Source organism: Elgaria multicarinata, chromosome 2, assembly GCF_023053635.1.
Source record: "Elgaria multicarinata webbii isolate HBS135686 ecotype San Diego chromosome 2, rElgMul1.1.pri, whole genome shotgun sequence".
In the NCBI taxonomy this organism is placed as follows: domain Eukaryota; kingdom Metazoa; phylum Chordata; class Lepidosauria; order Squamata; family Anguidae; genus Elgaria; species Elgaria multicarinata.
In genome coordinates, this window is record NC_086172.1 from 48,290,266 (window position 1) to 48,317,828 (window position 27,563).

General features: G+C 43.9%; 1 protein-coding gene across 1 annotated transcript in view; it reads right to left on the bottom strand.

Annotated features, from left to right (window-relative positions):
- The window catches only part of SLC4A10 (solute carrier family 4 member 10), a 172,041-nt gene extending 148,419 nt beyond the window's left edge, over positions 1-23,622 (bottom strand). The window contains exon 1 of the mRNA XM_063116471.1: positions 23,502-23,622. Coding sequence (XP_062972541.1) covers positions 23,502-23,549 — 48 coding nt within the window. The 5' untranslated portion in view covers positions 23,550-23,622. The remainder of the gene's footprint in view (positions 1-23,501) is intronic.
- Between the last annotated feature and the right edge of the window lie 3,941 nt (positions 23,623-27,563).

Consider the following 27,563-nt stretch of genomic DNA (forward strand, 5'->3'; position numbering starts at 1 on the left):
GCATTCAAGAAAGCTATAAAGACTGATCTCTCCCAGCAGGCCTATCCAGTGAAATTTTAAAATGTTTTTAGGATGTTTTAAGGATGTTTTAATCATGTATGGTATGTTTTTAATCAGTTTTTAATGTGTATTTTATATCATGTTTTTATACTGTTTGTTTTATACTCTGAATGGTTTTAGTTTTTGTGAACCGCCCAGGGAGCTTCAACTATTGGGCGGTATAAAAATGCAATAAATAAATAAATATAAATAAATAAATAAATAAAGCAATTATTCTTTCATCTTACTTGTGTCGGCTGCCTATGTTACAGTGCCCCTTTCCATTCCATATGCAAAAGCCAACTGTATAGGCAGCTGAATCTTTCTTCAATGTGGGCAATGGGGCAGCATCCTCTACCCCACCTGAAAGCAGCAGGCTAACTTTAGGGTGAACGTATGAAAGGGAGGACAGGGCTCCTGTATCTTTAACAGTTGCATTGAAAAGGGAATTTCAGCAGGTGTCATTTGTATATATGGAGAGCCTGGTGAAATTTCCTCTTCATCACAACAGTTAAAGCTGCAGGTGCCCTGCCCTCTTTTAAATCTGGTCACAGTACAGCTGCAGTATAGCTCCTGCACCTTTAACTGTTGTAATGAAGAGGGAATTTCACCAGGTTCTCCATATATACAAGGGACACCTGCTGAAATTCCCTTTTCTATGCAACTGTTAAAGATACAGGAGCCTTGTCCTCCTTTTCATATGGTCACCCTAGCTAACTTTAGGGTGACCATACGACCAGATTTGCCCGGATTTGTCCGGGTTTTTGGTGACAAATCCGGGAGGGGAAATTCGGATTTTTCCAATCTTCCCCAGCCAAAGAGCAGCTCTAATGGGAATTAACAAAAATGCTTATAACTCCGTCATTTTTAAAGATAAAGACATGAAACTTGGCACGATAGTAGCTCTTAGGAAGGGCTTTAGTCATACCAAATTTGAAACAGATCCGTTCATCCATTGATTTTTTAGGAATTTTTTAATAATTGAGGTTTTAAAATTATTATTTTTAAAATCGTCATTTTTAAAGATAAAGAGATGAAACTTCGCACCATGATAGGTTTTAGGTAGAGCTTTAGCCATACCAAATTTGAAACAGATCTGTTCATCCATTGATTTTTTAGGAATTTTTTAATAATTGAGTTTTTAAAATTATTATTTTTAAAATCGTCATTTTTAAAGATAAAGAGATGAAACTTCGCACCATGATAGGTTTTAGGTAGAGCTTTAGCCATACCAAATTTGAAACAGATCCATTCATTCATTGATTTTTTAGGATTTTTTTTTTAAAATTGAGGGGTTAGAACAGATTTGTCTTAAATGTGTGCTGTAAAATCAGACATATGACCAAGGCTATGTTTGGGTGGGCATGCCCCCTTGGTGCTAGACACGCCCCCTTGGGGGCCGAGCATGTTGTCCTCCTTTTTGGTTTCCAAAATATGGTCACCCTAGCTAACTTAGAGGATTCAGGGTAGGCCCTGTGGCCCACAGCTCTCTCCTCCATCACCTTGATGCCGCCTCCCCACTTCTGCCACCTGAGGTGACTGCCTCACTCTGCCTAATGGTAGAATCACCCCTGTATACATGCCTACTCAGAAGTGAGCCATGCTGAGTTAAATGGGGCTTACTCTCAGACAAAGAGGTGTAGGTTTCTTACTTTCTTTCCCCCTCCCTCCACTTCAGGCTGCTGAGATGTTCCAATAACATCAGTATTTGTGGACTGATAAAAATGTGGGCTAGTCATCTTGAGTACTTATTTGCAAGGCTGTTTTGAATAGAAGCTCATAAATATATATATAATTTTTATGAATGCATACGATCAAGAATACTAGGGGAAATATTTCTAAATGTTACATATACTAGGTTGGATACAAACCTAGTCATACTGACTTAATTCAAATTGATTTCAATGGGCCTACCGAAGTATGACCAAGTCTGGATCCAACCTAGTATCCGGAAAGAAGGCATAGCTGGCTGGCAGGCCCTGACCACAAGCATCCCACACTGCAACATTTCAATGCAGATTCCACATCTATTCCTCTATGCTACGTAAGGTAGATTCTGGTAATACCTAATTTCACCAAAATAACTGCTCTGCCGCAGGAAGGTGGAAAATGAAATGGAGGAAAGTTTCCCTCAGTCCCTACCATCAGCTTACTTAGGCTGACCATATGGAAAGGAGGACCGGCTCCTGTATCTTTAACAGTTGTATAGAAAAGGGAATTTCAGCAGGAGTTGTAGGCATGCAGCACCTGGCGAAATTCCCTTTTCATCCCAACTGTCAAAGTTGCAGGAGCCCTGCCCTCTTGACCAGATACAGGGGGTGTTTGGTTTTGGGTTTTTTGGCCCAGCTCAAAGCAGCTGCAGCAACCACCACTATCCTTATTCCACAGAGTATTTCGAGGCCCCAAATGTATGCTGTGGGGGGGCCCAGAGGCATTCTGGGGTAGTCAAGATGATGGAAGCTGCAGACACTTTGTCCAGTGTTTCTCTTCTCAGCCTCAGGCTAAGCACCATCACCTGTTCCTGTCTGCCACTTTATGGCAAGCTTACCGGGGAATGCGGTGGGGGTAGCATTGGCCCTGCACATTAGTTTGGATGGAATACCAAAAGCTGAATTTCACTGTTTCAGCACCTTGTTAAGAACATAAGAAGTGCCCTGATGCTGGATCAGACCGAGGGTCCACCTAGTCCAGCACTCTGTTCACACAGTGGCCAACCAGCCATCGGCCAGGGACCAACAAAGCAGGACATGGTGCCACAGGACCCTCCCATCCATGTTCCCCAGCCTTCTCCTCCAGGAATTTATCCAACACCCTTTTAAAGCCATCCAAATGGTGGCCATCACGACATCTTGTGGTAACAAATTCCAGAGCTTTTGTGTGCTGTTCTCTCTACTTTTCACATGCAGCCCTAGACAGCAGCATTGGAGGGGAGTGGGGGGAGTCCACTGTAGGAAAAAACTTTTAGCCAGTTACTAAAAAAAAATTTGCAATAACAAATAAAAGATGCAAACAAATATTACCGAATACTCAATATAATATGTGTAATACTCTATAACTCATCATATGTGGGAGATCAGAAGAGATTACTGTAATAGTTTTGGCCTGAAAATGCATGACACATCTGCTGTTTTATCAACCCAAAGGATTTATTCAGTAGTTTCTAATTCTTTGTTTTAGCATATATTTAGATAGAAGCACATTAAAGCTAAAGTGCTAGCAGTTTGTGCGTCGCTACAAATTGCTTACTTGGAGCTTTTCTGCACGAGGCTGTTAACTGCTGTTTCTACTTTTGGTTTGGTTGCAGAAATGAGATCCGAGCTCTACCCGGAGAGCTTTTCCTTTCCTGCCTTTCTGCTACATACTCTAAGTGGCACTGTGCTATAGCACAAATGCACCAGTAGTACTTTTGCTTTTAGAAAGACTACGCCAAGGAAACACACACACACACACCCAAGAAAATGCTCTTTAAAAACAGAAGCAGAACTGGAGGATCACGTAAACAACCATGAGTAAAGAATCATGAGCGCACGACAAATGCCTCATATAGAAAAGTTCTAAGTGCAAAGTAAATGTTATAGAAATCAATTGCATTTGATCATTTCGGTGTTAATCATGAGTTGTATGCAATGGTTAATGGAAAGTGCTTCCATTCATGCAAGGTGAGGCACCCAGCTTTCACCAATACCCCCTACCCCCTACCTACTTAGCAGAACAGGCCATAGCTCAGTGGTAGAGTACCTGTTTTGCATGCAGATGTCCCAGGTTCAATCCCCAGCATCTCCAGGTAGGGCTGGAAAAAACCCTGTCCCAAACTCTGGAAAGCTGCTGCCAGTCAGTGTCAACAGTATTGGGCTAGACAGACCAATGGTCTGACTCAGTATAATACAGCTTCCTATGTACTACAGTCCTCTACACCATGTCCCATAATATTCCAGAGGACCCACCAAAGGCAGGTTGGAGGTGATGCAGGAAACTGAAGTGGGTAAATGCTGAAATGGAAGTGCTTTCCACTAGCATAAAGCCACCGCTGGATTCATCCTGTATTGTTGGGACTGCCAAAGTTGTAGGTTGCACCATCTTCGGATGAGGGTTTAAGCCTTAAAATTGATAACCACCTATTTGATTTTCTGCACACCCACATGCCACTATGCTCCAGCCAATGACGCAGAAATATTCTTAACATCAATGGGACCACTACTGTGTAAACAGTTGACAAACTCCAGCCTTAGGAGAAATCATGCCAGAGACCAGATAAGAACAATAACAATTTATGAAATAAAGTTCAGCCATCACAGAACTGAAAACAAAGCAAATCTGATTTCAAGATCTGTGCAGATGGATCTGGACCTGTGCAAACCCAAAGGCTAGACTGTTTCAGGCCATGGGCTTTAGGCTCCCATTAGCCAAAAGGTTTCCCAGAGTGTCTGTTGAACTAGAGAACAGGGCACATCAGTAACCAAGAAGAATTCAGGGAAGGTTGGCAGTGATTGCCTCTTTCCTGAAGAGCTAAGCTCATTCAGTGTTGAAATGTCTGTAGGCATCCTTACACCAAGAACTGCTTCACTCCTCCTGACTATGGCCATTTCTATACCAGTCCGATGTAGAGGGAGGGAGGCGGGAAGATCTTGCGATATCCTGATCACGACATCCTCCCTTTAGTCTAAATGCAGGCGTGACATCGCAGGAGGAAGGAGGGTGTCGCGCCTGCCATTTCTTAATATTTTTTTAAAGGAGCTGAGCGCACATGCGCTCCAATGAAAAGGTGTTTTTTTTTTAAAAAAAAAGGCCCAACCCTAGTCCCCTACCCACCCCCGATTCCTCCCGGCCCAGTTCCTTCCCTCTACTGATCCCTGCTACTCGCGGGGAGGAGGGAAGAAACTGGGATGGGAGGCCACACCTCCCACGGTCTCAGGATGATCCAGAGACCCCAGGAAGAATCGGGTTTTCCCAGGGAGTACTTATCCCTGGGAAAACCCATTCTCATCCCTCCTTCCTCCTGGGAGTCCCTGTGCATCATTTGGATGTACAGGGACTTGACCATGACCAGCCCACATTTTCAGGCTGGTGTAGAAATTGCCTCTGTGTACAATGTATTTTTTCCTTCACCAAATAATCATCTCCTTCACATACATCTCAGATGGGAGACACAAAGCTTCCAGGTCAAAAGGCATGGAGAAACCACGGGTTTAAACCACAGTTTCTCTCTTTTTTTAACCATAGTTAGCAAGGCTGACCAGTGCTTTTCCATGCACTGTAACAGAAAACACTCCTTGGGGCTGTCTTCACGGTGCCGGGTTGGCGCCGCTTCCCTCTTCAACCCCATGCTGACCCTCTTCTGAAACTGCGTTGGGTAATCCCAATGCCGAAGAGGGAGCACAGGGATTCTGAGTGGACATCTGGGTCTCAGAGCTGCCCCCACCCTCTTCCTGGTGGAAGGCGACCAATCACTGGTCACCTTCCACCAGGCTCCGCCCCCAGGTTGGTCCCAGAGTGACATCACACAGCTTATGCGCTGTATTGACGTCGCTCCCTTTCGCTAACCAACACAGCACAGCTCCATGGCTACTGTGGGGCTTTCTCCCCATAAAACAACCCCTTTGATCCAATTGCACCGTGCCAGTAGTATGCCACATTCTTGAATTCTACATTAGATGAATATCTGATTTGCCACTTTTATCTTATTTCATTTTTCTAGGTTGGGGCCGTGGGTTTGCTACAGTTCTTCAAACCAGAAAAACAAAAACAAAAAACAGACAGCAAAAGAGCCATATTGGAGATTAGGCAGGCGTTTGAGAAAGGGGAAATAGTTGTGTTACCAAGCAGGATCAAGACAAGCCATTACAAGAAAAGAAAAGAAAAAAGAGTAGAGATGGAACAAAATAAAACCAACCTATCAGTTTACAAATTATGCTGAATTATATCCAACGTATTAAAAAAAGCCAAATAAAACTGAAGTTTGAACACAAATATTAACACCCACACTTATGCACCCATCAAAATTGCATCTTAAGTCCCAGTAAAGTTTTAAGGAAAACAGCAAAATTTAAATAAGGACCCACAAGCATTTAAATTAAGGGGTCACAAATATAATCTGAGAGTTACATTACAAAAAGGTTTTGTATTGCAACTTTGATTTGTCTTTTTTTCCTCAGTGTTTTGGTTACAACTTGTTATCATTTGTGGATTGATGGGGTGGTGTTTTTTTAATGTATTAAATTCAGTAGGACTATTCCAGTGTAAACAGCATCAGCTGGAGAACTGCATTCTTACTAGAGCTGAACTGAATGTTCAAGTAAATCTTCAAATTTCACAAAGCTGCACAAACTGATGAGAACTTGGATCTGAAGTGCTGGTTAAATATGCAAACTTTGCAAGGGAACAGAACTTGTCATTTGGTATTCATAAAACTAGCTAATTATACATCATTAGCGATTAAATGTGAATTTTTATTCAGGATTTACCACCTGATAAATGTAAATCATGAACTATTTGGAACAGTAATTCAAAGAGCAGGCCAGTTTTTTAAGCTTATAGATCAAATTAAATGTTGCCCAAAAAAACATTTTGTTCCAATAGAAATATTACGAGTTGGCAAAATATGCTGTTCCACCCAGGGCTATCTAGGTTCTCTGGAGTCAATATAAAGCAGGGAAAAGAAGCAAAGTAACTGAAATATCTCTCAAATAACCACACTTCTTCAGTACAGCTGAAATCCAGTCCTCCTCAAGAGGCATATTAGTTCTCTCCACCAAAGCATCAGTTTATCGCAACTAGATTTTACTAGTTACAGCCTTTTGTTGAGGATGCTCTAGCTCCAGATTCCTTGCATCAAGCAGGGGATGGACTAGATAACCTACAAGACCCTTTCCTATATGGACCTCTCCATGTTTCTTCTGAGATAGAAACAGACTCTTTGAGGCTGTTCAGACAACACGCTAACCCACATTCTGTGGTTGACTGCAGGATGTTGTTGAGCTGTGAGCTGTCTCTTAAACCAGTTAGCTTGTTGTCTGAGCCCAGGACATTTTCTGCAGGATGGCTTCCTAACCACCCTGAACAACCCACCAACAAACAATGGGTTCTCAAGGTGGCTTGTTCAAGAAAATAAGCCGCACTGCATGGTTAACAAGCCACCCCATGGATGTTCAGACAACATGCTAATCCATGGTTCTACAACAACCTACACTCAACCACTGAACGTGGGTTAGCGTGTTGTCTGAACGGCCTCTTTAGCTTGGACCCTGGTCCTTGATAAAATCTGCCTTGGCAGAGATGGCAAAACTTACATCAATAATGAGAGAAAGGTCTACATCTACGTTTATATCCAAATGGTAACCTCTGATAGAATTTTTGCAAGAAACAGAGAGAAATGGTGTAATTGTCTGTGGATTCAATGCATGAGATATCGTTAAGATAGAATAAATGAATCAGATTATTGTGTTAAATGTAATTTTTTTTAAAATTGTAAGAAACAGAAACGATGTATTTGTTTGTGGAATCGATGTATGAGGTATAGTTAAGACAGAAATTAATTTGATTATTGTGTTAAATGTAATTAAGGAATGAGAGAAGATGGTTCGCATTTCTGACATGAAGAAAGTCGAAAGTACACCCTAACCTTAGATTCTTTTAAATTGTATTTTTGTGTGTATTTAATGTTTGTATTTTATGTAATGAATGAGTGGTTTGTATGTATGTCCTATGATGTTTGAAATAATATTATTTATTTATTTATTTATTACATTTCTATACCACCCAATAGCCGGAGCTCTCTGGGTGGTTCACAAAAATTAAAACCATTCAAAGTATAAAACAACAGTATAAAACCATAATATAAAATACAATATAAAAGCTCAACCAGATAAAAACAGCAGCAATGCAAAATTACAAATTTAAAACACCATGTTAAAATGTATTTATAGATTGTTAAATGTTGGGAGAATAAAAAGGTCTTCACCTGGTGTCTAAAAGCATATAATGTAGGTGCCAAGCGAACCTCCTTAGGGAGCTCATTCCACAGCCGGGGTGCCACAGCAGAGAAGGCCCTCCTCCTGGTAGCCACCTGCCTCACTTCCTTTGGCAGGGGCTCACGGAGAAGGACCCCTGAAGATGACCTTAGGGTCCGGGCAGGTACATATGGGAGGAGGCGTTCCTTCAGATAACCTGGCCCCAAGCCGTTTAGGGCTTTAAATGTTAATACCAGCACTTTGAATCGGGCCCGGGCCTGGACTGGCAGCCAATGAAGCTGGAAAAGGACTGGCGTAATCTGGTCTCATCAGCCAGTCCCTGTTAGTAAGCGTGCTGCCCTGTTTTGTACCAGTTGAAGTTTCCGGACCGTTTTCAAAGGCAGCCCCACGTATAACGCATTGCAGTAATCCAAACGAGAGGTTATCAGAGCATGGATAACTGTAGCTAAGCTATCTTAGCTGTAGCTAAGCTATCTAAGCTATCTTAACAATTTAAAATAATAAAACAAAATAAAATCTGCCTTCTGGACTGGCCTTCATGTGCCACGTTCATTTACATGTTCTTGCTCCCCAAGTTCCACACAAGCCCTTCCTTTGGGATCTGCCCCAGCACGCCTGTCTCTCGACCCAATCCTAGGACTCAACATGTTTGGCTGCCTATGGCCCACAATACTGGCGAGCGATGAAGCATAGCTCATTCAAATACTTTGAAGAGGCATTTACTGTGCATTTATTATGCCATTCCATGAAGGTTTACTCAGAAGCAAGTCCCAATGAATTCACTGGGGTTTATGAGCAATGTAGACATCAGGCCCATTTCCTTTGGGTTCTTCCCCACCACCCATGAACTGCCAGTGCACTTTGTCTAAAGTAGTCAAGACTTGTGAGGGTGGTTTCAAATAAACAAACGTTACGGAGTTTGAAACAAATGAGAGCTAAATGCATAGCAAGTGGGAATAGGGATCTACACGTCCCAGCAGGGTTATTTTTTTCAGTATTTTTTTCACAATACTGCATGACACACAGACACAGACACACATCTTTAGACAATTTTAACTTGCCTTTCCTATTCTGAGCCATCTAGAAATCATGAGAAAGAGGAAGGAATCCACCCCCCAAAAAATCCCCAAATCCTGCAACACTCAGGCTGCCATTTTATACCTGCCTTCCCAAACCTGGGACCCTCAAGATGTGTTAGACTACAACTTCCACCATCCCCAGACAGCATGGCCAGTGACAATGGGAGTTGTAGTCTCTTAACATTCTATTTAATCCTCCTTCCACTGTTTCCCAAATTTCTTATAGCTGAGCTGGACATTGTTTTTCCCCCCTCAAAAATTAAATTGGGAGAAAAGAAATATTGTATTTATATACCATTTTTCCGCAAGGTGGTGTACATGGCATTTGCATTTCACACACCGAGGCTTCTGAGACTAGGGCCCAATCTACACCAAGCAAGATATTGCACTATGACAGCGGTATATAAAAGGCAGGAGCCACACTACTGCTTTATAGTGTTCTTGAAGTGCAATGACAACTGTTGGGGCCCATTGACACATAACATATACCGCTTTCATACCACTTTCATAGTGCAATATTCTGCTTGGTGTAGATTAGACCTCAGAGTGCTTCCAGACTCCTAGCACTAACAATGTTAACTCCTAGTGCTAACAGAAGCCATTGTGCTGCTATTCCATCTATTCTTCCTTAACAGATTTTTCTCTTACAAGAAAAAAAGACAGAAGAAGCGGTGGGAAAACACAGGAGAGCTACAAATTGAAGACAACAGCATCAGAACTTTTGGGAAATTCTGTGAATAAAGCAGGGTGATTGCACAAGAAAAGACCCACCACCCTCAGTGAGAAAAGCTGAGAGATTGCATATCTCCTCCCACACACCCTGCCCTCCTAAGGCTCTGGAACTTTCTAGGCTTTGCCCACTGGAGCCATAAAAATCTCACTTTGTTGGGAAAATGGCAATTGGCATCCAGGACTTAGATTTAAAAAATAGTAATACTGAGAGCTTCCTTTGAAGGAAGCCTCAGTTAAAAAGTAGACTCTCTGCATGTGTGAGGAACTCCAAACAGCAGAAGAACCTATGGGGGAAACAACAGTTAATTGTATTAAATTTGACTGGGTAATCAAGAGGTCCAGCAACATTGCCCAGAATCCCCAACCCTCCAATAATTTTTGCTGATCAATTTTTCTGCATGACACCCTGAGATGGCAGTGCCCCTCCAATTGGAAGGAACACACCTAGAGCAGTGAATCATACAGAGTTGCACTGAGCACTTTCTCAGGCCTTAGCTAGACATGCCTGTTGTTCGGGGGGAGAGGAGGGGAGACCTCGCGTTATGAATAATGCGAGATCTCGCCCTCGTTTATACGTAAGGCGCAACAACCTCAAGAAGAGAGGTGTCGCGCCTACCATTTTTTAGTTTTTAAAGAGGCAGGAGTGGTTGAGCGATCGTGCGTAAAGGTAAATCTTTTTTAAAAATGTTACTAACTTTCCCCACTCCCCCCACCCTAGCCCTGATGGGTGCAGCACCCCTGAGGAGCGCTGCACCCTGTGCATGGCTCCCGTCTCCGCGCAAGTAATCGCGCGGAGCTGGGAAAAGCCATGGAAATGGGCCACACACTCGCAGTCTTGGGCTCAGCCCAAAACCACGGGAAAAACCAGGCCCAAAGTGTAGGGATGGATCCCGGGGCCAGGGAGGGATGACTCCTCCCTGATCCCAGGATCCCCTGTGCGTCATCTGGACACACAGGGGCGATCCAGGGTATCAGCCCGGGATAACCACTGGTCTAGCTAAGGCCTCAGTCAGCAGGACCTTTAAGAGTATTTCAATATTTGTGAATGTATCTCTCTCATAGCATGTTGTCAGTTCTCTTGCAGCAAAGTTGAGGAATTACTTGGGTAAACTTTACACCTTTTAATAACAGCAACAACAATATGCGTGGCATTTTATGTCTCCTCTTGTTCCAGGCATTGTTCTTGGGTCGTTTCTCTTTCCTCCGAGGGCCCTGGCTATGAAGGGGAGCTGCTGCAGCTTAGCTGCAAAGAGATACTGTACTAGAGCCTGCTGGAATATCCTTCCAGAACTGCAGCTGCTGACAGCATTTCTTGAAATGCTTCATAAAGCAACCACTTGAACACTGCTCACTGTATTGAGACATTTGCTGCATTCAAACATAAAGCCAATCCATGATCACGAAGCTGCTGTATATTTAGTCAACCTGCCAGTGGTTCTCAGGGCCCAGGTAGAGGCTTTCACCAGTCCTTCCAGGAGACGCTAGGGAATGAACCTTGGACGTTCCGTATGCAGAGCGTGTTCTCTTCCAGGTCTTTCCCCAACCAAGTTTAGGATTGTGTCTGAACCTACGCCAGCTTAGAAACCATGGTTTGCCAACCCAGAAAATCAGTCTATGGTTTGGTCTGCAGACACAAATTTTGCCAATGCCAGTTTCCTCTTATGTCTGAACTCACAAACAATTGACAAGCCACAGTTAGGGCCATTTGCCCAGTTCAAGAAGCTGCTTTACCGTGGAGATAGGAGCGAATTTATTAACCTGAGTCCTGAATCGATGGAAGAAGTAAAGCGGCTCTAAAACATGGATTGCTCACCCTAGCTCTGGAAACACAAATCATGATGTGGTTAACTGTGGTGAACACAAACCACAATTTGGGGTGATGTCTGAATTAATCTATTCTTCTAAGAGCATACATTTTGAAACAAAAGAAGGGAGAGAAGATTGTGGTAATTAATAGGGGCTCCGCAGTGGAGGGGAGTGGTGTCAGGTAAGGCCGGGAGAGGAGGGCGGGGGGGTTACCGGGCCCTGCCGCCGTCGCCACCCGTGCGGCGACGGCGGCAGAGCCCGGTAAGGGACCAAGGGGGAGGGGGGCTTTATTTGCCTCCGTCCGCGGTCCATCGGCTTCTTCAATTGAGCCCGCGGTTCAACCAGGATGTCTGGGCCGCAAGTGCGGCCTAGACTTCCTGGTTGAACCGCAGGCTCAATTGAAGAAGCCGAGGGACCACGGACGGAGGCAGGTAAGGGAGAGGAGGGGGGGTTTACCGGGCCCTGCCGCTGTCGCCACATGGGCAACAGCGACGGCGGCAGTGCCCGGTAAACCCCACTTACCTTTCCGTCGGAGCTCCGGATCGAGGTGAAGGATCTGCCTTCACCTCGATCCTCTTCACCACGCTCCGCCGGCCCCCCAATCCTCTTCGCCTCCACCTTAAGGGGAGGCGAAGCACCCCGCTCCGCTTCTAATTCGCCGGTCCAATTAGAAGCGGAGCACATCCCTAGTAATTAAATCAGAGACAGGTAAGCCTCTATCAAAGAAGAAACTCTTGGGCTGCAACCCTCATTTACTTCGACATGACTTACTTCTGAGTAGACATGTATAGGATTGCACTGTAAGAACCTGCTACTACGCTCTGCTGTACAAAGCACAGGATCAGGTTTCTCAGCACCAGTACCCTGTTCGGCTTTATTCTACTTGTCCTCCTCTCACATGACATTGTGCTAGCTTCTGCTCATGCCATGTCAGCGGCAGGATCAATCTGCAAATAATGCAAGAAAAATCAGTCTCCCAAATTCTGGTTTTTTCCTTGCTGCATATTTTACTACATTGTTAAAGAGGCTGGTGAAACTTTAGCCCTAAGCCCTTTCATGAAGAATTTAACCATCTGACTCAACTATAAAAAGCTGCCTTATGCCAAGTCAGACGACCGGTCTATCTAGGTGTAAGGTTGTCTGGGGATGATGAGAAATGAAATCCAAAACATCTGGAGGGCTCCAGGTTGGGGAAGGCTGGTATAAAAACATCATTAGAAATTAGGGCTGTCATCCGATTTAAAAAAAACAAAAAAGCTTAGTTGATTAATTGACTAAAATGCATATGACTCATTGATCAATCAGTTAAGTCTGCACACATTTGCACATGAGAAATATATAGTTCTAAAAGTATAAAAAGCATACTTAGTTTTAGGCGATGCACATTTGTGTCACAGCAGGCACCAACTTAGAAGTACTGCTCCCTCTTCTCACACACACAGAACATAATGTCTCTTCTCTAAGATGCCACAATTGGCTCATGCGACTGAGGCCCACAGATAACTAAGTCCACATGACTAGAGTTGTCAAAATAGGGGACATTTTCAGAGGCACCATTTCAGGATTTGGGGGGAAGGCCAATATGTTTTGGGATGTGAGAGGTTCACAGCAACATCCAAAGGTCTGCTCTGGGATATATTGAATATTAACTTGCCCCCTAATAACCATAATATTCCCATAAGCTGAAACATGGGGAAATTGCCTCACTGTTTTTTTGTTTTGTTTTTTCTGAATGGTGCCCCTGAGTGTTTTTTAAGTGATAACTTACATGGTCCGCAGTTTTAACCAAAATGGCCCTATATCTATCCTCCCCAATGTGGAAATGTACTATGCAATAAGCATAGCCACCACTCTCTCACATTGTAAGTACTACAAGTAGGTTGGAATGTAAACGAGATCTTTATATCCACCATCAGAAAGTATTGTAGCAAAAATCTTTCAAACTGCTCCTAGCATATTTAGATTCCACTGTATATAATTTTTATTATTTATTAAATTTCAGTATTTCTATACTGCCTTTCTAAGACCAATCAAAGCAGTTTACAAAAGGTCCAGAAGAAGATAATCAGTTAAAAACATAGTAAAGCAATGCACACAAGATTAAAACCATAGGAAAAAGGAAAGGAACCTCTCGTGCAAGCACTGAGTCATTACTGACTCTTGGAGGGTAAGACTCTTGGACTCTTGGAGCTTTCGCGGATGTTTTCTTGGCAGGCCTTATAGCGGGGTGGTTTGCCGTTGCCTTCCCTGGCCGTTATTACCTTTCCCCCAGCTAGCTGGGTACTCATTTTACCGACCTCGGGAGGATGGAAGGCTGAGTCGACCCGAGCCGGCTGCCTGAAACCAGCTTCCGCTGGGATCGAACTCAGGCCGTGGGGAGAGTTTCAGCTGCAGAAACTGCTGCTTTACCGCTCTGCACCACACGAGCCTCCATAACAACAATTTAAAAAGATGTGTCTATACCCCCTTCCTGAATGCACAGATTGTAGGGGCCAGCCGCAACTCCAAAGGGAGCACATTTCAGAGTTTGGGAGCCACACAGCAAAAAGCCTTTCCCCGTGTACTGACTCTGTAAGCGAGGGTGTCTTCCGAAAAGCGTCTCCTACCGACCTTAATAACTGAGAAGTTTCATAAAAATATAGCGTCAGGATCAGGCCTGTTCTCCCTAGTGTGGGGGAAGGGGTTTCGGGAGAGATCAATCAGACTCAGAATCTAAAGGAGGAAGAGGACCAGGAATTTACCAGCCAACACAGGAAGCTGGGGAGGAGATTCTACAAGACTATTCAGGAATCAAGGATGAATCTTCACACGAGCTTATCAGCAAGAATGCAGATGGCTCAAGGACCACCCCCTCCCCCACTCCTGAGAACTGAGCCCCTGTCTGAGGGGGAGGTACCATCAGAATTGACAGATCCCAGAGTCCATTGCAGGGTCAAGCAGGTGGAGTTGAAAGGAGGTGGGAGGCGGTTCCTTAGGACAGTGGCTCATGAGAGGCTCCTCCCGAAAGACCCTCCCTGAGATAAAGTACCTGTTGGACTATAGGAAACAGTCCTGGTGTGAAAAGATGATTATTTGTTGAATAAAGCTTTGTAGATTACACAGCTGACTCTTTATTTTCTCGCATCAGCAGAAGGGCTTGGAATCGCGACAGGCAGTCCCCTCAGATAACAGGCCCTAAACAATTTAGAGCTTTGAAGGTTTACAGCACCACCTTGAACTGAGCCCAGAAAACAATTGGCAGCCAGTGCAATCCTTCAGTATTAAGCTGATATGGTCACAACATAGTGCTCCAGTTACCATCCTAGCTGCTTCATTTTGCACCAATTGAAGCTTCCAGACATTCTTCAAGGGTAGCCCCACGTAGAACGCATTGCAATAGTCTAACCGTGGTGTAACCAAGGCATGGATAACTGTTGCTAATTACAGAATAAGGAGGCCTCTAGGCTAAATTTGGCCCTAGGAGGTTGGTAAATAAGAGGTGTGCTATCTTCCAACCCTCTCCCATATCTAACCTAGAGGTGAACGAGATATAGAAAAGGGAGCATCTGTGATAACAGAATTTGCTAGCAGGCAACTAGGAGATAGCTTTGGTTATTGGGCAATAAATGACCATATAAGTACAAAATGAAACAGTCTGGAATGGCTAGCACACTATTATTTAAAATAAAAGTAGAAGTGCAACGAAACATTACATGTACTATATACTAAAAGAAGTGCTCTTCTTTAGGGCAACGAACCTGTCTGTCCAAGCAGCTCATTCTCTTCTCCCCTCATCCTGTTCTTTTCTATTTCTGTTTCTGACCCACATTTCCGTCGCTGTCGTGCATGCTTAGACCTCATTAGGCTCATTTTGTCTTCTTAGGGTTGGGCTGGGTTGGTGGTGGTTGTTTATTGCTTTTGTTTTTAAAGGGTTTTTTTTTTTTGTACTTCTGTAAATCTTGGGATTCCCTCAATGACTCCACTTGTTTCTCAGTGGCTCTGTTTTGGTTAGAGTCCTATCAGGACTCACCACCTGAGCTTGCTGTTAGGAGTGATTCCTGTCCTTTTGGTCAGGACCTGAGAGCCAATGACCCTGTTCAGACAACATGCTAAGCCATGGTGGTTAAGCATTTTGAACAAAACATTATTGCCGTGTGAACATTAGTGTCGTGTGAACCATCCTAACCATGGTGGCTATATAACCATGGTTTAAAACATGTTCACTAACCATTTGCTGCCAAAGGGTTAGCGGCCTAACCATGGCTTCGATTACTGTTGAACTAACGGTTGGGGGCTGAAGTTTCCTAGGCAAGGAAGCCCAGTGGGTGAACATGAGCCAGTCCTTATTTCTCAGCCTAACCTACCCCACAGGATTGTTGTGAGGCAAAAAAAACCCACCAAAAACCCACCAACAAAAGAAACCAGTATCAACAGAATTAAAAACATTTTAAGAGCCTGGGGAATTAAACATGATCTTCACACAGTAGATGAAAGCCTTTAATATACATTTGCTGCCCTAGTGGGAAAATTCTATAAATGGCGAACCACAGCTAAAAAGTCCCTTTTCTCAGGCAATCACCCACTTAAGAGACTATAATTAAAAATGCAACATGGTGTTATATTTTTTTAAAAAAAATGTCCATACTAAAGCCTGCATGAAAGTTGATGATCTGGAAGTCCTTTTTCCCATACAGTGGGGAATGAATTGCACTTCTAGCCATGCTCAGAGATCAGTAATTATTTCTAAATATGTATCTACCAAATAAATTAATATATGTAAATTTTATGCAAATATGTGTGTCTTTGTTTTGGTGCTGCATTTCCTCTTTGGGGTCATGCATAAATGGCTACTCCAGTCCTGGGGCTAAACCCTGATTATATTTCAGAATCAACATAAATCACAAAGACTGGTTTATGAAATATTAACAAAATATAAGTAGGGCACCCCATCAAACAGAAACCACTGAACGTTTCTTTCCTGGTCTTAAGAATTGCAATTACTAGAAAGACAAAGCCACTTTGAAACACATATTCGCTCCCACATTATTTCTTATTTCACCAGTCCAACTGAACATAACAGGCATTCAAGAAAACTAAGCAGAAAGGTAGGGAAGGGCAATCAAGTTGCAATAAAAAGAATCTGTAATATATACCCAGATATGCTGAAGAAATAATAAGTGTGGAACGTATTCAAAGCAAAAAGAAAGAATGTTCCAATTTGACTTGCATTGTGAAAGTTCATACAGTATATTTGTTCCTATTGTTTCTCTTGGGGAGGCCAGGCGGTGTTGCCAGTTATTTTTACAGGCATGGATTCTGAATACTTGGGGCTCAATCCAAGCCTACCACAGGCCTATCACAAGCATATGAAGCATCAATGATGCAGAGAAAATAGGTGGAGAGATGTTCTTCTCCCTCTTACACAAACCGAGAACCCGGGTACATCCAAGGGTTGATTGGCAAAAGATCTAGGACAGACAAAAGAAAGGACTTCATGCAACTCGAGTGGAATTTGCAGGATATGGCGACAGCAATGAACTCAGATTATTATTATTATTATTATTATTATTATTATTATTATTGTATTTATTTAATAGCACCATCAATGTACATGGTGCTGTACAGAGTAAAACAGTAAATAGCAAGACCCTGCCGCATAGGCTTACATTCAGATGACTAAAAACATAATCCTATGCACGTTTAGACAGGAAAAAAGGCCTATAACTCCCAACATGCCCCAGTCAACATGGCTGGCTGGGGCATGCTGGGAGTTGTAGGCTATTTTTTTTTTATTATTATTATTATTATTATTATTATTATTATTATTATTATTATTATTGTATTTATTTAATAGCACCATCAATGTACATGGTGCTGTACAGAGTAAAACAGTAAATAGCAAGACCCTGCCGCATAGGCTTACATTCAGATGACTAAAAACATAATCCTATGCACGTTTAGACAGGAAAAAAGGCCTATAACTCCCAACATGCCCCAGTCAACATGGCTGGCTGGGGCATGCTGGGAGTTGTAGGCTATTTTTCTTTCTAAATATACACAAGGTGACCATATTGAAAGGAGGACAGGGCTCCTGTATCTTTAACAGTTGCATAGAAAAGGGAAATTCAGCAGGTGTCATTTGTATATTTGGGATCCTGGTGAAATTTCCTCTTCATCACAACAGTTAAAGCTGCAGGTGCCCTGCCCTCTTTTAAATCTGGTCGCTCCTGCAGCTTTAACTGTAGTGATGACGAGGGAATTTCACCAAGTTCTCCATATATACAAATGACACCTGCTGAAATTCCCTTTTCTATGCAACTGTTAAAGATACAGGAACCCTGTCATCCTTTTCATATGGTCACCCTAATATACATAGAAGTGTGCCCTAACAGAGGTTTTGAGAAACTCGTGGAGGAGGATGGGGTGATCAATGGTAACAGTCATGGTAGCTAAATAAACTTCCTAGGTCAGTGGCAGTATACCATGGAATGCCAATGGCTAGAGAACAATGGCAGGAGAGGGCTCTTGCCTCCAAGCCTTGCTTTTGTGGGCTTCCCAGAGTCACCTAACTGGCCACTTTGCGGGGAAAGGATGCTGGACAACCTGGACCCTTGGCTTGATCCCGCAGGGCTCCTTTCCCCCATTCTCACCAGAGGAGAGAGCTCTGCTACCTGCTGCTTATTATCCAGGTCAGAGGCTGTTTCACCTTGTTCTTGCTAACACTTGGGTAGAGATATGAAGGGCCAGGAGAAAAAATGGGTGTGGGTTGGGTCAGGACAAAACTGGGGGAAATTCACAACCACCCTCTCCCAAAAAAACACATTTTGGGGGAAAGAAAAAAATGGGATGGGATTTTCCCAGATTTTTCTGTTCTGTTTTTAATTCCCCCTCCTCCATGTCTTCACATCTTTATATCTGGAACTGGCCTCATCCAACTCTTCAAGAGCTCATTCTGCTTTTTCTTTCATCACTAGAGGAGAGAACTCTGCTACCTGCTGTTTACCATCTAGGCCAGAGGGCGTTGCTCCCTGTTGGTATTAACACCTAGGATTGCCAACTGACCCTGACTGTCTCTGAAGCTCTTTAAAAAGCCACACTCTAACGCTGCTGCTAACTACCAACACCCGAGGGTGTCTCACATTAATTTTTGCTGGCAATGGAATTATTAACTAATTGTTTTGAGATTGATGTTTTATTAGCAACTTGTTATGAAATTGTTCTGACTTTTCTTTAATAGGAACAGGAATGCCTTATTTGTTCATCACACTTCGTTGTAAACAACTCTGAGCATACTCTATATGGAAAAGTAGTATTCAAATAATGTGATTGATTGTGCTGGAGTACAATCAATCAATCACTCTTGAAATATTCTTGAATTGCAACTAAGTAAAGGATTAAATAATAAATAGTCCCATACAGTTTAACAGGTTGCAGACTGCGGCCTTAGCTCAGGGGTAGCGCACCTGCTTTGTAGGCAGAAGGTCCCAGGTTCGATCTCTGGCATCTCCAGGAAAGGCTAGAAGACTCTTGCCTGAAACCCTGGTGTCACCTGCCAGTCAGTGTCGACAATACTGGACTAATGGGCTGACCCAGTATAAGGCAGCTTCCAATATTCCTAACAGAGTCCTTCTTTGGATGAGTCCTTCTCTCCTGGAATACACATTTTGGTTCTAAGTGTCAAGGGGGAGCCTGATTGAGATATAAAAGTCATGGCCTCACTGTGCCAAAATTTCTCCAGTTGAAAACCCATCATTTGTACTTCCATGGAGGGATTTGCTTTGGTAAACCTCTTCTCAATGGTAATGATCCAGTTGGGTCTCCTATAGTTTCCAGCCTCCATTTTGCTATGAATAGGCCCTGCTGGCTGGGGATGATGGGAGTTGTGATCCAACACCTGTGGAGGACACAGGTTAGGGAAGGCCATACTAAAGCAGGTCAACCTGCCTGCCTCAATTATGTATATATTATTGTTCTGACATTGAGGTTTTAGGCACAAGACAGAACATTCCGGTGAGTGGATGTTTATGCGAAGTGGGAGGCTTGTGACCCTTTGCCGAGAAGTTGAAGAACAAAAGCTTACAAAAGCAGAAACTATTTGAATTATTATCTTAAATTCCACATCATCATCATCATCATCATCACTTCTGATTATTCCTCACAGATGTCAAATCCTGGTAATTTTTCTGCTTATACAATACTGTGCAGCTTTGCCAAAAATTAAGTAAGCAAGGCAGTGCAGCTAAAAAAGGTCCTGTGGTGCAGAAATCCCATCTGATAGCAGATTATATGAATAAATAGTGGATGAATGATATTACTTCTTTTGTAAATGTTCCAAAGTGGGGTCAGACTACAGGACGCTGCATCTTGGGAAATCATTCAATGAAAGTATGACCTGACCTGGTGATAGGGGGTCCCTTTATGAATCACCAAAAAAGAGGAATTGCATCCCCCCACAAAAAAGAAGGAAGTGATTTGCATAACATTTGCATATGTTGATTTATATTAAATTTTAAAATAATTGTTATTATTTAAGGAGAAATGCAGTATATCTCACCATACTTTGGAAGACTGGGACCAGGTGACTCGTGTGCCTACCTGTCCAGGTGCAAACTGTTAATGGGCAACAGTTCTTATAGTTTATTATCTTTAAACTGGAATTGAGACAGGGTTGCCCTTCAAATAGAGGGTGGTCATCTGGCAGCCCTTGAAATAGAGGACTGTCCTTTGTAAAAGAGGACACTTGGCAACTATACCTGATGAGCCCAAAATCATCTGTTTGGAGGGGGATAGTTAAATGTGTGTTGATGTCATCCATCACAAATGGCCATGTAAGTAATTCCTTAATCTAAGGTCAAGCTGCTCTAAAAACAGAAGTGTCAGCCTCTTCTTAAAGAAGAGCAAACTTATCCTGAACAAAGATGTAAATAGGTTTCGGCCACAACTCGCCTCCTCATCGGAACTTCAGCAGAAGTTTCTAGCTCTTTACTTCACCAGGCTCTGAGGAGGTGTTCAGAGCAGATGAAAGAGGTAATTTCAGCATTTAGTTGTAAAAAGAATACAGGGAGTCAAGGAGCTGTTGTGACTCTGGCATGAACCATGTTGTGAGTCGAAGGCCCTTTCTACACCTCCCAGCCTTCTGGGAGGGAAGGGGGAGGATCTCACGATATTCTGCTCATGAGATCCTCCCTCTGGTTTCCCTCACGGTATGTGATATCCCTGGAGGAAGGAGGGATGTCGCGCCCGCCAATTTTTTTTTTTTTTAAGAAATAGGGGCGATGAGCACAATTGCACTCCCAACAAAAACGTACATTTTTTAAAAAAAGAAAACCTGACCCCGCGCCACCCTCGATAGGCATGGAGCACCCGAAGAGCTCCATGCCCCACGCCCAAAGCAGGGGCAAGTGCCCACACATCTCCCGTGGTCCCGGGATGGTCCTGGGACCACAGAAAAACCTGGAAACACCCATTTTCCATTTTCCTGGGGTTTCCCCAGAGTTGTTCCCAGTTGACCTCAGGACTCCGGGGCAAGCTCAGGGAAGATTAATGGTGTAGACAGGGCCTAAGAGAGAAAAAATACCTTCAGTGTTCACCACCAGTAAGGGTCCAGAAGAAAGATAAATCGTCCCTAACTGCAGGCACTTGGAAATGTTGGTATTGCAATTTTGTTATATTATCTGTGTGGTAGTGAAATCCAGGGGCCGTTTTTAAAATACTTGGTCTGCAATTAATAAAAACAAAAAACCTGATGAATCCTTAACAGAATATACACATCGACTTTCTGCTGCATACCCCTGCCAGGTGCAACCCAAGATGAAGGGATATGTTGGGGGAGTGGGGGAGGCAGGAGAAAATAGCCAGAGGAGCAAAAAGGAAGTAATTAAAGCCATATTCGCATGAAATTATGTCAGAATTCTAGATAATTCCAGCTTATCGTTCACCAGCCATATGAGTACACAGCCATTTTTCATTAAACCATGAAGATCAAGACGTTTGCAACATCCTTACATTTTTGAAAGGGTCAAAAGCAGGGGTGATGAACCTCTTTCAGCCCGAGGGCTGAATTCAATTTCAGAGAAGCTCTGGGGGGGGGGGCACATTCCAAGAGTAGGAGGAGGCAAAAGGAGTGAGGCATATTTTAAGCATATTTTAGCTTAAAGCTCTTACTGGGCCTGTTCAGACGACACACTAAGCCAATGATTAGGATGCTAACCGTTTTGCAACAAATGCTTAGTGAGCATGTTTAAACCATGGTTATGTAGCCACCATGGTTAGGAATGGTTCACACGATACGCTAAGCCATAATGTTTAACTCAAAATGCTTATCCACCATGGTTTAGAGTGTCGTCTGATCAGGGTCACTGTCAGTAATTAAGCCATATGGAAGGCATTTCAACCTTTTAGAATGAATGGCAGGGGGCGGGGAGGTGGGCACAAAATCCAGGAAAGCACCAAAAAGGCAAGAGTCAGGGGAAAGGTCGGAGTTGCCACGGGAAGTCGTGTGGTGGTCATTTAGGGAATCTGGAGGGGTGGATTGCAACTCGAGGCAGGCGAAATTTAGCCTTGACACCTAAGGCTAAGCATTGCTAGAGCCCCTCTTCCCCAACTATACAGATGGGTCCTCTGCCCATATAATAAGAGACACATGCTTCAGTTCAAAGTTCTACAGAATTTCCCAGAATGAATAGTTCAGTCCCAAAGGATCATTTAAAAAAGAAAAAGAAAAAAAGTACATCACTGCCACTCCTGTTTGGGCTATATCTCTGTGAGTTGAAAATACTCCAGAGCAATGTTTATGGTATGTTTGTAAGAGTTTGTGTGTGTGCATGAATTTCAACATGCAAGTCATGTGCTAATGTAGCCTCTGTGTCTGGGTAGATTCACCCCCAACAAAAAGACACACACACACACACACCCAACAGATGACCTGTGTGTGTGAGCACGCGCTCACACAGGTGAAGGAAAAAGAGAGAATCCCCCAACCACACCACCTGTGAATGAGATGTAGAGAATTGCGAACAGCCACTGTGCATGTGTGTGCGTGCACGCACATGTGTGCGTGAGAGAGGGCGAGAATCCCTCAACAGATAGCCTGTGTGAAAGAACCCCAACATACAATGTGCGTGTGTGTGTGTGTGTGTGTGTGAGAGAGAGAGAGAGAGAGAGAGAATCCTTACATGTGTGCAACAAAACCTCCAATAGACAGCCAGTATGGGTATGAAAGTGTGAGTGTACGCATCTGAGTGAGAGACAGAGAGAAAGAGTCCCCAACAGTGAGCCTGGAAATCCATGTATGTGTGCGAGTGTGCATAATCCCCCATTAGGCAACCAGTGCGCTAGAGACATACACAGATGCAGAGGACCAGAGAGATCCCCACATGCCCAGCCTCTGTGAGAGGAGCAAGCGGAGGAAACGGCCACATAAGCTGGGCGAGAGAGGAGAGCCATGGACCTGCGGCATCCTTTGAGCCAGCCAGGCTACCATGCAACCAGCACTCCCAAATGTCTTGCCCCACACAAAGGCGAGACTCCCCCCCCCCAATAGGCCTCGCTCCCTACTCCTTATTCCTTTGGGAAGAAAATAAGAAGAATCGCACATCCTGAACCCGTGTGGCACTCAGTTCGCCCGCCCACCTCCAGCACAGCACTGCTGCTCCTCCAAAGCACCGGAGCATGCCAAGGCGACCACAAAGATGCTTCCAACTCCAACCATGTTGGATCTGTGTGTTTTTTCGCACAGCCTCCCCGATGCTTGCCTGGAGCACGAAGCGCATCAACGCGTGCATGTGTGTGTCGTGTGCCCCCCGCACCTCCATCCCCGGCTTGGCTTTGCGGCACAATCTCTCCATCCATCCATTCTTTCCCCCACCCGCCACCCCCACCTCCTTCGGCAGCTTCTCACCGTGGGCAGCAGCGGCTCCATCTGAGCCCCTTGGTCTTTAATCTCCATCTTCTGCGTCTTTGGAATGGGCACCTCGCTCGCTCTCGTCTCTGCAGTGGCGGCGGCGGCGGCGGCGGCGACTGCTTCTCCTTCGGCGTGTCACCCAGCCAGAAGCAGCCCCGGCAGCGGCGCTCGCTCTGCTTAGTATTCGGATCAGGTAGCTCTGAAGCAGGAGGCAGTCGCACGCCCCGACTCACCGGCAAGTCACATGGCTTCTACTCACACTCGGGGAGAGGAGGAGGAGGAGAAGAGGAGGAGGCTGCTACGGTTGCCTCCTCCAGTAGCCGCTCAGCTCTGGTGGGAACCCAGATAGCAGGTCGGGGGGAAAGTAAAAAGTGGATCGACCTGCCTTCCTAGGATCCAGGCGGCGGCGGAGCCTCTCTCTGCCAAACTCTGGCATCCAAGCAGAGGACACTTCTAGCCCCCGTTCAGCCCAAGACACTACTACCCAATATTACCGCATATGGCAAGCCTATACAGCCAACGCTCTCAGGCAAGAGTGGGCAAGTTGTGGCCCTGCAACTCCCATGATCTGTCACCATTGGCTATGCTGGCTAGGGCTGGTGGGAGCTACAGGCCCAAAGAGCCAGAGGATTGCAGCAGGGCCAGATCTGCACCAAGCAGGATATGACACTTTGAAAACAGGTCGAAAATGGTATGTGTAATGTGTCCTGGGCCCAAACAGTTGTCAAAACCGTTATAAACCATTATACAGCAGTAGTGTGTAGATCCTCCACCCCAGCTGTACAGCTTGCATCCAGAAGGACTGGAACCAGATTCTAATCCGGGTGGAAGAAAGAGGTCCTCTTTCTACTACCCTCAAATTCCCAAATTCATTCTGGTCTCCTAGTAACAGCAGCCTTGAAATATCCAACCATATCTTAGCCTTCTGGCTCTTCTGCTTTGGTAAAGAAGAAATGCACTGGCTCTAGGCCCTTGGAGAAAAGGTTGTATATCTAGCCATAGATACATACATACATACATACATACATACATACATACATACATATATACACTATCTAAGGAGTCCAGGTACATAAAGTTAGGGAAAAATTGTTTGGATTCCTTACCCTCCCCTCTCCCTCCTCTAATTTCATAGCAGTGGTTATTCCCTCATTTTGGGAGAAGGATATTTGGGAAAGCATAACAGATGGGCACATATTAATGCTGCCAAATCTGAACTCCTCCAATAGGATAAAATCAAATTATTCAAAACCAGAAAGTGTACCACTCTAAACACTCTTTTCACCAAATCACAGCTTAGCATAACGAGCTTACCCCGTCTTTATTTTTTCTTGCTTGTATTCTTTTGGAATACCCACCAACCCTCTAAAACTGAATTTTATATTGCACAGGAAAACAGGTGATCTTACTTTTGACTCCTTCCTATTTCTTTGACTAATCAGACTGAAAACTGGAGTGCCCCAATCATTTTCTATGGCCACTGACTACTTGAATACATTCTCATCTTTTGCCTACCTCTTAAACATTAGACTTAAAGGCATTCACAGTAAATGTAGTCAAAGAATTGTATTCCCCACTTACAATATATTATTACTATAGACTGCTGCCCACCTAGGGGTGGGGAGTCATTGTTGTATCAGTGGTAAACCCCGTTTGAGTGCAGTAATTGCAGAAACAAGCTCATTGGATCCAATAGGACTTCAGAGCACTTTGGATCCTGTCAAAAGGCTATGAACTGTTAAGTTTCATTCATTAGTATTATCCCTAGTCAGCAGCACACAAAATTGTACAGGGAGGGGCTGTAACCCAGCAGTAGAGCACATGGTTTAAATGCAAAGATCTAAGATTTAACCTGAGACATCCCTAGATATGGGTGATAAAAGACCCTGGCTAATCACCTATAAATAAACTTGTTTTGAAAAGTTGTCATTGTTTAATTTCAGGTTTATGCAAATAGGGAGTTCTTGTGCTCCCAATCAGGCACCTTTTACACCATGCCTGAAGTTTCTGAAAACAGAGGTTCAGCTAGAGGCACATGTGGCATTCTGGGAGAAGACTTCCAATTGCTAGTACTAGCCTGCACATACAAAAAGCAAAATGAGTTGTCATCCATGCAGTATAAGAAGATCTGGTGGTGAAAACCCAAGCAGGTTGGGAAGAGCTTAAAAGACCACTACAAACTGGGCCAAAGGGCAACAGAAGTACAAAATGACAAATCAGATGGAATGTCAGTTGTGGGTAAAGTGATGGACATTCAAGCAAGCAAACAAATGAGCCAAAACAAAACCTTAATTATATATGTAATGATGAGGTTTGAAATGACTGTGGGCATGTCTACACTAGTCCTTATTTCGGGGATCATCCCGGGATCATCCATGTGTATCCACATGATGCACAGGGGATCCTGGGGGCAGGGAGGGATGATCCCTCCATTTCCCCGAGATTGCAGGAGGTATGGGTGTCTGTCCCGGCTTTGTCCCGCCTCCTCGTGAGTAAACGTGAGGAGGAGGCAACCGGGCACAGGGGACAGAGCTCTTCAGCTGCTCTGTGCCCATCGCGGGTGGGGGGAGCGGCAGTGGGTGCTTTTTTTAAAAAAAAACTCACTTTTCGTTGGAGCGCACGTGCGCTCATCCATCTGTAAAAAAAAAAGGAAAAAGAAAATGGTGGGAGCAACATTCCTCCTTTCTCCCAGGACGTTGTGCGCCCGTTTGGACAAAAGGAAGCATCTCATGATCAGAATCACATGAGATCCTACCCTCTCCCTCCCCTGGTCTAGACATGCCCTGTGATTTCCCAGGAAAGATCTTGTGAGTTTTGGTGGAAACATCAGAAGCAAACATCACCAACGTCACTGAAAACATCACCAACTCAGAGCTTTTCTACACAAGCCATTTATTGTGCATCCATGATACTTACTCATGGTTGTTAATGGGTTATTTAGACTATGTTGTGATCCTCCTGTTTTGCTTCTGGCTTTTAAGAATACTTTCCTGGGGTTTTAGAATGGAGAAGATCGGTAATTGTTCCTGAAAGTGAAACAAAAGGTAGTTTTCTACTTGTGTAGTTGTGCTATTCCACTATAGCTCAGTGACACCTAGAGGTAATGTAGGGGGAAAGCAGGAAAGGAAAAGTTCTTTGTGTAGACCTCAGATCCCAATTCTGCAACAAAATCAAAACTAGATACAAGAAGAGTTATCAGTAGGCTTGGGGGAGCCCCAGGTGTTCAGAAATACCCCAAAAAAAACTTTCAGGAAAAACTGCCTAAGGGTGGCAATCCCAAAAGCAGCACTGAGCATGCTCAGTGGCCACACAATGCTGCATCAACATTGTGGGGAAGGAAATGGGAAACTGAGGGAGAATGGAATGGAGTAACCTGAAATAAAGTAGGCCTGCCTGGCTGGCACACTGAACAGGAACACTCTATACTCCAACACTTTGTTGTGGATCCCATATGTCTTTTTTACATGTCAGAACTATCGCTTTTGAGAGAGGATTTTTTAAAAGAAGAAATATGACTCGTGAAGAGAGAAGTTTAAGAGTTATAAGATTATGAATGTTCTCCTAATTCTAAAAGTCAGGACCACCCAACACGGTTGATTTAGTGTAGGATCAGGACAGATAAAAGGACTTCATACAACACACAATGAAATGTATGGAATTCACTACCCTGAGATGGCCATTGGCTTAAATGGTAGTTCTACTAGCCATGATAACTAAATTGCCTCTCTTGCCTTCCAAAAGCTATGTGCCAGATCTAAATGCCAAGTGCTAGACACAATTAGAGGATGGCTATTACTTTTATGTTTGGGTTTGGTATTTCTAGAGGCACTTGGTTTGCTGCAGTTGGAACCAGGATACCGGACTAGATGGGCTTTGAACTTAACCAGCGATACAGTTCTAGTGTCCTAAAACCATTGTAAATCAACCTAAGGAGGGAGCATGGAGTATTACTAAATATTGCTTCTTGTAGCTTCCTATTTGGCTATAAATATTTATTTATTTTATTTTTGGTTCCAACCAATGAAACAGGGACAGTGCTGGAATCAGGGCTTGGCATCA